General features: G+C 40.2%; 1 protein-coding gene across 3 annotated transcripts in view; it reads left to right on the forward strand.

Moving 5' to 3' along the window:
- CPED1 (cadherin like and PC-esterase domain containing 1) overlaps positions 1-12,910 on the forward strand; it is a 147,736-nt gene that overhangs the window by 5,221 nt on the left and 129,605 nt on the right. For all 3 annotated transcript variants that reach the window (XM_027679129.1, XM_027679130.1, XM_027679132.1), the window contains exon 3: positions 7,432-7,618. In XM_027679129.1, the coding sequence (XP_027534930.1) occupies positions 7,432-7,618 (187 nt within the window). The remainder of the gene's footprint in view (positions 1-7,431; positions 7,619-12,910) is intronic.

Here is a 12,910-nt window from a genome sequence, read left to right on the forward strand (position 1 = left end):
GGATAGGATAGGATAGGATAGGATAGGATAGGATAGGATAGGATAGGATAGAATATAATTTAATAGAGTGAACAGGATGAAAGATCCAAGATAATGAAAGTTTGATGTGGTCATATCTCCAAAATATTATGTAGAAAAAGAAAAGAAAAACAAAAGGGAAAAAAAAAAAACAAGGAGAAATATCATGGTTTACTCTTAACCAAGAGCTGAGGAAGATCCAGTTGAACATCTTGCATAGGTTACTGACCCAGGAATCTATATTTGAAAATTAGGAGTGAAATTACCGAGAAGCTGAGAAATTGTTACTATGACTGTAGGACTCTGAACACCCAGAATGGAATTATTCCCTCTTTATTTGTGTGCTCCACTCTATCTTCTCAGAGGCAAAAAGATGGACTTCACAGTCAATGCAAATGACTGTCTCTAATGCAAAATTCATCATGAATTAATGCAGACATGTAATACAAATCTGGTGAACGTCACACTCTAAAGGTATATGTCTTTTTTATATTGATTTCTTTTGATGGAATATACATGCATCAGTTAGAATAAGCAGAGAACAAAGGAGGTAGGAGAGGAGTGTGTCATGGAGGAAGGCATGGGGAAAGGAAGCAGATGTAGGAGGAGAATAAGGAACTACAGCTGCAAAGAAATGGTATCCTCAGAAGGCACAGAAGAGATTGTGCCCAGAGAGGGCTGGATTGTGCAAGGGAAGAGAAAGGGAGATGGCAATGGAAATGGAAAGAAGAGAAGACAAAGACAATGGAAACTTTCGAAATGTAAATATGTGAAAAAGGAGAATTGAAGCTCAATGATAGAATGAGAAGAGATGATTTTTGGTATTATGCAGAAATGGAGCTTGGTGAGAGCTCTGAATAGAAAAGATTACATTATGCATAACAAGGTTTGATACATTTTTAAAGTAAATTTAATCTTAAAAATTATTTTATAGAATAAGTAGGGGGATGAGAACTCTTTTCTCCTCACAAAAGAACAAAGAATTTCACTGGTATGAAACCTCTGTTACTAGAAAGAAAGCAATATAGGGTATGGTATCAGCAACTGGTTTCCTTGGAATGATACCACATTCACATTGCACCCTGTGAAAGCGGGACATTTGCTTTCCCCTTTTCAATGTAAAATGCAAACGGTCTTAAGGAAACAGCTATTTTTACTGAGCAGATAGCTAGAGACATTTTGGTGATAAAGGGCAAAGCTATTGTGGTAGCAGTCAGGAAAGAGGGGCAGGGTGGAGACTGCAGGAAGGGAACTTTTAGAAGTATGCATCAGCAGCAAATGGGAAATAGAGGCAGAATCTCACTCACAGACTTTAGTGGATGAAGTTTTTCTCCAAAAGGAACTGTTTTGATAAGATGGGAGGATTGGCTCATTGTCTGTCCTTAAGACACGGCAATTGGTACTGTGAACTACATGCAAGCATAAAGCAAAGTCATTTTGATAAAATAGCTCTGTACTTCCAGCTTAGAGTGCGGGTGATGACTGTGCAAGTAACTCTGGTCTTGCTCTTGGATTTATGAAGTCATCAGACAACAACCATCAAAGTCATGCCAATAATCTAATTGCTTGTTCTGTATTTATCTAACAAACAATTGGAAGCAGAATTACATTCCAGACATTTCATTCTACAACCCAGTCCTTTCTGATTAGGAAATCCAACAGAACATAAAGCCAACATATTTAAATATCCTCCAGAAAGTGAAACAGGAAATTAACTTCTCTCTTATTTCTTGATACAGGAGCTATGTGCACCTAAAATATAATGGTAGTATGAAGAACTTACTATTTCTATGACCTTTTATGCAAACACAAAAAGGAATTTAGAAGTCACATTTGGAGTTAATGAAGATCTGCATAGTCCTGTAAATCAATGACTTGGGGCATTAGAACCACATGCTAAGTTTTTATTATCACTCTTTTTATTGATGCTGTTTAATATCAGTGCGGTAGTTTCTAGGAGTTTCACTCATGGATTTTTTTAATGTTGTTCAGCTAGGTGGTATTTAACAGCAAAGATGCAAACTTTCTTTGCTGGTTAAATGGGAATTTAGGCTGTTCACTGCCTGTGAATAGTGCTGATAGTGCCAGTGTTGTTTTTATGAGGCTGGTTCTCTTTTGTGGTATTTTTGTTGCACTCCCCTTTCATGCAAGGGCCTTTTGTTTTGCATAGTGGCTCATATATCCCTTTTGCAGCAGCTCAGTACCTGCAGAAAGCAATGGGGTTGAAGTAAGCTGCAGTCAGTTATTTGAAACTACTGGACCAAGACTCTGACAGTCTTGGCTATCTTAGTGTGAAGTGTGGGTGCTAGTAATAAACACAGGGACTAATGCCACCAGAGCAGAGTAGATGAAAAGATGATTCACAGTTTTTGAGTTCTTTCCTGAGAGAAGCTGCGGCAGAAATGAGTGGGCCATTATATTAGGAAGAAGAATTTTGTTTCTGCAGTTGAAGCGATGGTCAGTGAAATTCTATGGCAACAGTTCAAACTGTATATTTGCTTCTTTGCCAGGCATAGACAATGCATCAATATTTATGGAATTATGCAATCTTCTTGGAATCTGAAAAAACTGCCAAGGAACTGTTTTTCTCTCCGCAACTTGAAATATCTTTGCTGTTTTCTTTTTGACCAAAACAAAAACAGCAATTATATATATATCCTAAGATCCAGTTAGTGACCAAATTCTAGATTTTTGGAACAACCCAGAAATTCTGTAAAATAGAGAAAAGCTTCAGAGACTAATAGAATCAATTATATCCTTATACATTCATAAACTAGAATTGGATATGTTGGTTTCAAGGGAAATGTCAAAACATTTTCTCTTTAACAGAGTACTTCACAGCTCTGTGGAACTTATATATAGACAGAACTAAGAATTACAACTCAGATAATAGGTGTCTATTTTCCTCTGTACAAGGATGGTTATGTAATTCTTGAGCTTTCATATTATATAAACTGGGCTGTTTATCTTGTTTGTTAAGGCATGAAAGGAATATACATTTGATGTGATAGGTTTTTGAAAAACCATAATAAATTTTAATGGAGCTCAATTTGTTTTCTTTTGTGTTTTTCATGTTATTCTATAAACTGAAAAAAAATTACAAAATTAACTTTTATGCATTTTTATTCACTTTACAGCCCATCGTGGTTTGTTTAAACCAGTTGTTAAGGCTGTGGATCATCTGTGTAACAGCCAATTGCACTAAAATGAGGTCAGTGACTCAGCTAAATGCAGTGTTTTGTAAGCTGTAAAAGCAGGTATATCATGTCAAAGCTGACACAGGCCTCATCCTAATTCATATGGGAAATCTCAGCTTTGCTGTAAAGCCTCATTAATTTCTATGGAGACAAACACACCATTCTGTAGGTAAGACATGGGCTGCAGATGTTCTTTACCAATCCCTTTCACATAAGGTATATTGAATCTGTGATAAATTGACCTGCTAACAAATAGTCTGAGTCTTCAAACTGAGGAAGAGTTAATAAATGGTTGGTACACCAAAACATTTGGCCACTTACCAATTATTCTCAAATTTTCAAAATGTTATGGATCCATTTGTTTTCTGTCTAAACCTACTGGACATTAAATTCATAGAAATGCCAAAAAAATCAGAACCATAAAATGTGGAAATATGTGAACAGCTTATTTTCGTCTGTTGCACTAGGCTTCTCTTATACCAACTCTCTCTTCAGGCTGAAGTTTTATGATTGAGAAACATTTTATGAAAACCAGCAGACTCTTTAAATATATAAACATAACTGCTATTGCTATAATATCGGAAATTCTGAAAAACATCCAATAGTAACTAGATCAACATGTCCAGGCATGCAAAGCATTTTATATAGAGCTTTGGAAAAAAGTATGGAATCACTTGCTACAGGCATGCAGTTGGCCAGATTTTTATTTTTTAAATTGTGTTTAGAATTTAAAAACCCACCCTACATTGCACTGGCTTGGCAAGAAAACAGCGGACATATTGCATCTTGTAACCTGGACTGCATATAGCTCTAAAAGGAAAGAGCAGAGGAAATAAATTTGGCAACACTACACATGAATCTCAAGAAAGTATCCTAAGAGGTGTGGAGATACTTCATATTATTTAATAGTACCAGATTAGATATTGGGTCAAGCTGTTAAATTTAGGATCCTGAATTGTCTCCTTGTCCCAGAGATCCTGTCACAGCTCTTTGGGAGCTGTTGGATAAAGTGCCTCGTGCCCAGTGCCTAGGCAGTGGGAGGGGAGGCCGGGGGCACAGATGAGTTTGTCCCCACTCAGTCCTTCCCAGCACTGTGGCAGAAGGCTTTGTACACCGTCAGTCTGAGGGACTTTTGTGTATCTCTGGAGCGAATGCCCCAAGAAAAGCCCTCTGGAGCAACTAGTGCTGTGCTCCATCTGCGAGGGCTGTCAGGAGCCCCCTGAGCACCCATGGGAGGTGCCTGGTGGGAGCTGGCTGCTGCGTAGGCCCTGTGGAGCTGCTTGGGGCCATTTCCCTTTGTGTTTTGTGGAAATGACCCAGGCCACTGCTACTGCCTGAACTTACTTTTTTTTTCTGTTTCCTTTTTTTTTTTAATGCCTCTATCAGTGTTCTGTTGAATATTTGTCACAGCCAAACTAAAGCATTGTACACATTTCTGCTCTTCCCCAGGGAGCTGAGGAAGATGCCGTCTGCATCAATGGTGATGGGGAAGCAGGAGGGAGAGCGCCTTCCCTGGCAGATCCTGCTGCAGGCAGGCTGGGGACGCCTTGGGCTCCTGGGGATGCCTTGGGGCTGGTTGGTTCCTGTCCCTTATGCCTCACCGGGCAGGACAGCTCGTCCCTCATGTGGGGTTGGCACCCGAGGCCAAGGCCACTTGGAGCAGGCATGGGCTGCGAGGCAGTGGCCAAGCTGGGGGAGCCCTGCAGGCGCTGACCTTGGAGTGTTCACTGCAGGGGAAATGAAGTCACTGCTGGGTGCTTGAGGCAGGACCTCTTAATGTTTGTGTGAAGCAAAATACTTCAGAGGTGACACTGCAGGAGACTTTGCTTTCGTGAAGAAAGGTGTGTTTTCGTAGCATAACAGAATTGTGGTAACTGTTAGTGAGGAGGGTGCACACAAAGTGCTGCCACATCCAAGGCAGGACCCAGGCCACACCGGGAGGGATGGGAGCAGGAGAAGCCGTAATTGCCAGCAAAAATGGAACAGGGATGTGTCCTGGCCTGCAGCCCCTCTGTGCTCCTCAAGTGTCCTCAGTTCACCCCGCAGCGCTGGCCCCTGCAGCACATGTGAGATGGAAAATGGGATTTTCTTGCAAAATAAAGCAAGAGGTGTCTCTGTCTTCTGGGTTTCTTCCACAATGCAAGTGAAATGGAAAGTGGGAAGTATCTGGCTGGACTGCCTGGAAGAGGGAGAGGGAGCACAGGAGGGGGGCTGGGACAAGAGCTGGATTTAGGAACAGGGAGGGAGGGAGGGAAATGGAGAGAAAGGGCTGCCAGCAGCTGCTGGCGCTGCAAGAGAACAGGAAAGAGAGAAGATAAGAGGAGAGGAAGGAGGGGCGAAGGCAGAGGGGAACAAGAGTGATGGGTGCTGTGGTGGGGAAAGGCCATCTGAGACTCTCTAACGCTGTGCTTGGCACCTGATTAATGTGTTTTTAAAAAGCTGGGATGCCAGGAACACTGTCTGACAGGTGATCTAATGCAATTCCTATGACTTCACCCTGTGCTATTTGTGCTTCTTCCGGACAGCAAGTGATCAAACCTTTACTGGAATATCCCCGTGTCTAAACTAGTTTTGGGTTGCACATTTAGCAAGTATATGTGGAAGACTCTGACAATGTTCTGTTGAGATTTTTTCAGGGTCCTTTCATCAATGATGCTTACCCTTTCCATGGAGCAAAAGCAGATGTGCTGTTAGAAGCTCAGGGCTCTGAAATGCAGAGAAACTTACAGTTCAGCCAAGCGTAATGTAAAACTGCATCCCGTACTCAGGGAATAGACTGCTAAGGAGAGTGGCTTTATCACTAGATCCCAGCCCTATAAACAACTGGACACATCTTGAATGCTATTTATTTATATCAAAACATCTGTCTCTTTTCAGTCTAGTCTACTGTGCGCAAAATGGTGGTGACTTGTTTGTGTAGCGCTTCGTATCTCCAGTGATAAGCTTACTAAAATTAGAAGATACGGAATAACTTAGTTTTTAAACTGCTAACTACTGCTAGGTTGAAATTCACAAGCTTGTGAAGAACTAATTTCATGTCCTGATTTTAATCCCTGATGGTATATTTCAATCCTAAAGACAAGTACTTTTCACCAAAAGAAAGTCTTGTTTGTGAATGGTGTTTTTACTGCAAAAGAATAGCTAGCTAATATTAGGCTGTTCTAGATATTAGTGTCCTGATTGCCACATGGAGCATCCTATTTTTATGCCTTATTGTACTGGGGTTTGAATAGCAAGGTTTTGGTAGTGGGGGGGACTATCAGGGTGGCTTCTGCGAGAAGCTGCTAGGAACTTCCTCGATGTCTGACAAAGCCAATTTCAGCTGGCTCCAACACAGAGCTGCTGTTGGCCAAGGCCAAGCTCATCAATGATGCTGGTAATGCCTCTGGGATAACAGATTTAGGAAGAGGAAAAAAACAACTTTGCAACTGCAGACAGAGAGAGGACTGAGAATATGTGAGAGGAACAACTCTGCAGACACCCAGGTCAGTGAAGAAGGAGGGGGAGGAGGTGCTCTAGACACAAGAGTAGAGATTCCCCTGCAGAATGTGATGAAGATCATGGTGAGACAGCCAATCCCCTTGCTGTCCATGGAGATCCACCTTGAGGTATCCACCTGCAGCCCATGGAGGACCCATGCTGGAGCAGTCTGTTCCTGAAGGACTCCACTCTGCAAAAGGGACCTCTGCTGGAACAGTTTGTAAAGATCTGCAGCCTATAGGAAGGACTCTCATTGGAGAAGTTCGTGGAGGACTCACGCTATTTTTGTGTATTTGGGGTGTCTCTTTTCCATTTTTCCTTCAAGAAGCTCATACTCCAGGATATTATATAGAGGAAGGCTTTTCTCTAGATGCCATTGTCCCTAGACGCTATATAGGAAGATAGTGAGTGATAGGTAACCCAGGTGTTCCTTGGGATTCATTGGAGACATCAGACACCCTTCCACTTGCTCCTATATACAAGTTGCTCTGCCAGTCCTCCTATGGGCTGGATTATGTTGGACTAATAAGGCAATAAGGTATGACAAGGTTACATTTAATTTTCTAGAGCACAGTAATCTCTAGTACTGTTTAGGATTCTTAATTATACTAGAGCTATTTCCTGTGTTGTCACATTAGGTTACTAGTTTATTTTTGTGAAAAATAACAACTGTATTTTATATTGCTGAGTAGTATCCTATCTTACAACCATTGTATTTGCACTGTGTTTGCTGCAGATCGATGATTCCATTCTCCAGTACTTTGGAAGCCACACGAGAAGAGCAGTTTTATATGCACCTCCTGCCCACCGTGAAACCGACCGTCAGCTCTGTCAGCGCATCCTGGAAAAACACAGATATACAGTCACAGTCCTTGAAAACAGGAGACTGGTGGAAAACCCCAGGCATGAGGGCCCTTATCACAGTAAGACTAACTGGACTTAATTAATTCATTTATTACTAAATGTGATCAATAAATACAGTATTTATTCAGCATTCTTCCACAAAGATAAAGCTTATAAAGTCCAATACAAGTAAGGATAGAAGCCAAATTCTAGCCCTTCTCAGTTGTGAAGCTAATTTTCCACAATTAGGTGATTCTTCCATTAGATATATCCTTCCTTAAAATAATGCAGCAGATTAGTTTGTCATAGTCTTGACAACTAAATCACATCAGTTTGGTTTCTGATGACTTCTCATACCAACTTCATCAATATAACTGAGTGATTTTCAATAGTGCATTTTATAACTAAACACATACCTGTAACATTTAGTTCTTTTTCATTTTCTCTCTTAAAGAAAAGCTGTATCCACGAAGGTACTTTTTTCCTCTGGTAATGTTTTGATTGTTCTGTAAGCTTGTTAAAGAACATGATACAGAAGAAGTACATTTTCCATTTGCTGCAGAATCTGGGGTGCATTACTGTTGGTTCTTAGTTTCTGTTAAAAGTTGATCCACAGTTAAAACAGGCTACTGAAGAAGCCTGATCTCTTGCACAAGGGACTATACTTTGTTGTGTACAGTTACACTGTGCTTGATAAAGGAGCTTTGGGCATGAGTTATATATATGCTGACCATGTTTAAGGGCTCTTGGACACCTTAGATGTATGAACTGAAACTGTGTTCTCTGTTTGGTCTTCTGTTGCAAGTCTGGAAACTGGAAGACTTTGAAAAAATACATAGGTCACCATTCTGTCAGAGGGAAAATGGTGTGGTTGGATATTTCTCATGCTAAAGGGAGTGCTGTTTGCATCATTCAGGCTTTCAACATTTCTGGGGTTGCCAGAGAGCTCAGTTTTGCTTTGAGTTTAACCAAACCGAGTAGTTTCATAGATGAAAACTATAATTACTTAGCATGCTCAAGGCTGCCCAAAATTCCATCACTAATTTCAAGTTTCTTAAAGAAACTTTCTTGAAAATGAGGTTCATTCAGTTTTCTTTGGCAGGCTGTACCAAGAAATAGTGAATGGTCTTCACCTCATTCTTATTTTAGTCTGGTAGCATAGGCACATTTTAGCCACTCCTTGCCTTGAGTAGTTTCCATTGCAGTGACAAGACACAGCATGTCTGCAGGCTTTGCTAATGTCAGATGGGCTGCAGAGAAAAGATGGCATCTCTGGGGATCATGTGCACCATCTCTATGAAACACTTTTGTTTCAAATGGCCAAGGAAGTGGGTATGCCAAATTCAGTTGTGACCCATAAAAAAATACTGTATTAGATTTTCTTACAATGATGAGTTCAGATTGAAGTTCTCCAATACAGGTTTTTGCACTGCAAACATTTCCCCTGCAGAAGTCAGCTTAACTGTGGGTATTTATATTTTACAGGCTAGAACCAGTATTTCCCGTAGTATTTTTCCAGTAATAAAAAAAGTAAAAACTGAAAAGATTTTAGGTATTTTCCAGGAACATCCTACAGCTTTGAGCAGATGTTGGATTATGTAAAAAAAGTCAAATGCTTGCCAATTTAAGGCAAAGAGTAAGACTATTAATTCCATCTCATGGCGACATAACTCTGCCTTTAACTATTCCCTGTTATGTAAGTGCCTAGCTTTAAAGTTACATTTTAAAAACAAGAAGTAAGTAAAAGAGCATGTCTGCATACCAAACCAATGATCTTTTCTTGCAGCTAAGCAAACTGCATTTAGAGTTAATTTTTTTTGCCAATAGATGATGGGGTTTACTGTTCTGGATGGGATAGTACTTCTTATTTTGGAGAAGGGTATTTTGACCTATGCTTTGGCATAATATTTTCCTAATGGAGTGTAATAAGTTATTAAAAATATACTCCTTGAAGCCTCAGATAAAAATATAGTAACGAACTGAGAAACATAGATTCTGAATGTTGTGAAAAATCTGTAAAAAGAATCATTCCTTCTTACTTGGTATTATTTAGCAGCTCTATCTGGTGCTTTTATTTTTGTTCAGTCTGTCTTACTCGTGTATCTTTCAAAGTACACTTAAATTCGAAAGGATTTTTTGTTTTGAATGGCTGAGGGCCAAGACTCTAGCTGAAGTCATATATGGAAAAAAATTCACCACAAAACATTCCTAACTTTTTTTGTGCTGGCCTGCTAAGAATTTTGGGACCAGTTCTGCTCCTGTTTGAAACCCAAAGGTGACAGCTCTGCACACTGATCTTCCAGAAAGATCCTCCACACCTGGGCTGCAGCACTGTGTTGAGTTCATTGCTGCCAGAGAGAAACGGAGGAATAGTTTTCTTCAGCAGAAATTTTTCACTTCTTACAGACCAACCAAAACATTTTGAGTTTTGGTAACTGGAAAACAGTTGGCTAAAAAGGAAAAGTATACTTCTTTTTTAGTCATGGCAGAGTCTGTGGTTTATGGGATTACTATGAAAAATCCATACAGATGTGTTCTGCAGTAAAACATAAATTATTCAATCCCCTAATTTTTCACTGAAAAATAGCTTTGTCAGTAAATTCTCAAGCAGCTTTGCCTGAACAAAAAGTATTTGTGCTTTCACCATTCCTTAGCAATCAAACCCACATGGAGGGAAAACTCCATGGACTGATGGTATCTGTCCCTGCTCTGAGCTTTTTGAGACTTACTTTCTCAGCAGCCCTAAATGAGCCAGTTTTGCTATAAGTTTAACATGTCTCTTAGTCTGCTGCTGGCATGGAGATAGAGAGGTGGTACTCTATTAGTAGCAGATGATAGGATAGTCAGATTTTGCAGAGAACTGGGATTTCCACTTTGGGCAATCCATTTTAGCATGGTCAGTACCTCCAGTAAGTACCTGTGGTAAGTCCGTTTTGAAGCAAGCAATTCAAAAGAAGTTGCATAACAGCAGATGAGAAAGATATCAGGTTGTATTGGCCAGCAAATCTACAAATGGTACAGTTGTTTTGTTTGCCAGCTAGGCAGAAGAAGGTGTGATTGGTGTGTGGCTCCTTCCTTCTTTCCTTCTGTGTCCTTTTTTAAAATGTGAACCTCTGCTCATAGAGGTGTAGCCTCTGGGACACATTCTGCCTTTGCCGCAGCCTTGGAGGGTGTTGAAACCAGTGTCACAATCTCATGGAAAATAATAAAAGGATCAGAAGGAGTGAGAAAGCCCCACACCTCCAGGCTTTCTCTTGGGAGGTTTGCCATGCTGAGCTGTACAAACTACAGGGTTTCCTTCCCTCAGCCTGGGACAGAGCTGTGCTGCTTATCAGAGAAGAGTGGGATTAGCCATCTGGCTTCAGAGCACCCTTAGATTCTTCCAGAGGGGCAAATACTGGAGAAGAACTTGCCAAATATTTTCCAATGTCTTCTGCCTTCCTCTCTGTTCTTCCAGTCAGAGAAGCTCTCGTCTCTGTTACCACAGTAAAGATTAACAAGATCTGTGGGTCCCTTCGGCTCTGTGATGCCCGGACAACGTTTTCACAACAAACATTTTTTAAAAGGAAGGTTTTATCTCAGAAATTTTTTTCACTAAAATGCATTTCTGCCCTCCAAAAATAATGTCCCCTAGTTACTGTCTGCTGCATGAACCTTTTATGAATTCCATACTTTGCCCAGATGATATCTTCAAAGATAAATAAACTCCTTATATCTTTCATTCTGGAGCCATCAGTTTTTCTGTCCTTTGCTCAATGTGCCTGCCTCATTAGTCATTGGTAACCCTCCCTTAAAAGGCATTTCCTTCTTTTCTCAGTTCTTCACCTTTCCTAATAGTTAAGCAAATCTCAGCACACTGCAGACTCCAAAAAAACATGTGCAGTTGTATGTTACAAGTCTAACCAGCCAGTTTTAGTTTATGCAGCAATAGCATGCAAAGTTCTGTTGTTACTGTTGCCTCTTGGAATGGAAAAGATTCTGCATAACCTCAATGATAGCCAGTTAGTTTGGCCATGGAATAAAACACATGTATTCAAGCTACTGGCAAACTGACTGCAATGTAACATTATATGCTCCCTGCTGCCTTAGAATGTTAGTAATTTGGTGGAAGTTTTTGCAATTGTATTGAGGGACTTTTAAAAAAGGAATCATAAACCATTTTCATAGTATTGATTTTACACAATAATTTCTTATTTTTAGAATACCAAGTTAAGTATTTAAACTTAACTATGGCTTCTGTTTGTAGTTTGAGTGACATCCATTGAAAATGAAATTTTAGCCATGCCATTAGAAAGATAGCTACAGTACCTATATTGCTTTGGATTGGGATTTTTTTGTGATTTATTGTTCCATAAAATAAGTATTGAACCCAATTTAGCTTTGGTTGATATTTAGCTCTTCTGTCGATTTCCACTGAAATCAATACCAACTTCATCTCCTGTTCATTCACCTGACATTGTTAAGTGGAGATAGTACACTATATATATCCTCAAATTTACGTATATAGCAAAGGGTATTAGTTCTGAAGGTTTTTTTCAATTTTTTGGCTTTATAAATACGCACTTAATACTGTTCTATTTTCTGTCATTTTAAGAGCTTGCTGTGTTTAAGTACTTGGCTGGGTTAACTAACCCCTCGTTCCAGCAACTAACTATGAAGACAATCTGGCTTTTTGCAGATGTGGGAGTGGTGCTTGGGTGGAGCTGCACCAGGAACAGGAAGGGATGAGTGAGATGACACCCATGGGAGCAAATCTGAGTGATCTTGGCCCTTCTTTTTGCGTGCTGGGCTCAAGAGATCTGTCTCGTATTTAAAGGAGCACTACTTAGGTATTACAGCAAGGAGTGAACAACTGTTCACTGATAAAACAAACTGTATGTAGTCAGGCATAACTCATTTTGCTATAAAATGGTGATTTGAGAATTGTGTTGTTAGGAAGGTATGGCCTCTGCTGCCTCCCTCCTTGGCTCTCTGCAGAGAGTTCTGTTGCTTCTTTGTACCCGGTGGTCACTCCCTGTAAAAGCTGCTGCTTAGGGAACGTCAGGGAGCAGGAGACTGCAAGAGCAGGCACAGGTGTTCCTAGATGTGGAGTGATGCTAGCTGCAAAGTTTTCTGTCTCTCTCTGTGTGCTACATGACTGAAGAAGCAGCTGGGGACAGATGAAAGAAAACTCTTCTTTGATTCTTCCAAAAAGCAATTTTCCAAGTCAGCCTTTATTAATTTTTCATTTTGGTTTGTTGGGTATCCTTTGGAAAAATTACTTTTTAAAGAAAATCTACATTTTCCATGGGAAGACAACGTTTCTGTTCACTTTGATTCACAGTAGGAGTTAGGAGGCAGAGAAATGCTGCCACATCAGAGTTAGAGATGGA

This window comes from Neopelma chrysocephalum, unplaced genomic scaffold (assembly GCF_003984885.1).
Source record: "Neopelma chrysocephalum unplaced genomic scaffold, ASM398488v2 Primary Assembly neopelma1_45, whole genome shotgun sequence".
Taxonomy (NCBI): domain Eukaryota; kingdom Metazoa; phylum Chordata; class Aves; order Passeriformes; family Pipridae; genus Neopelma; species Neopelma chrysocephalum.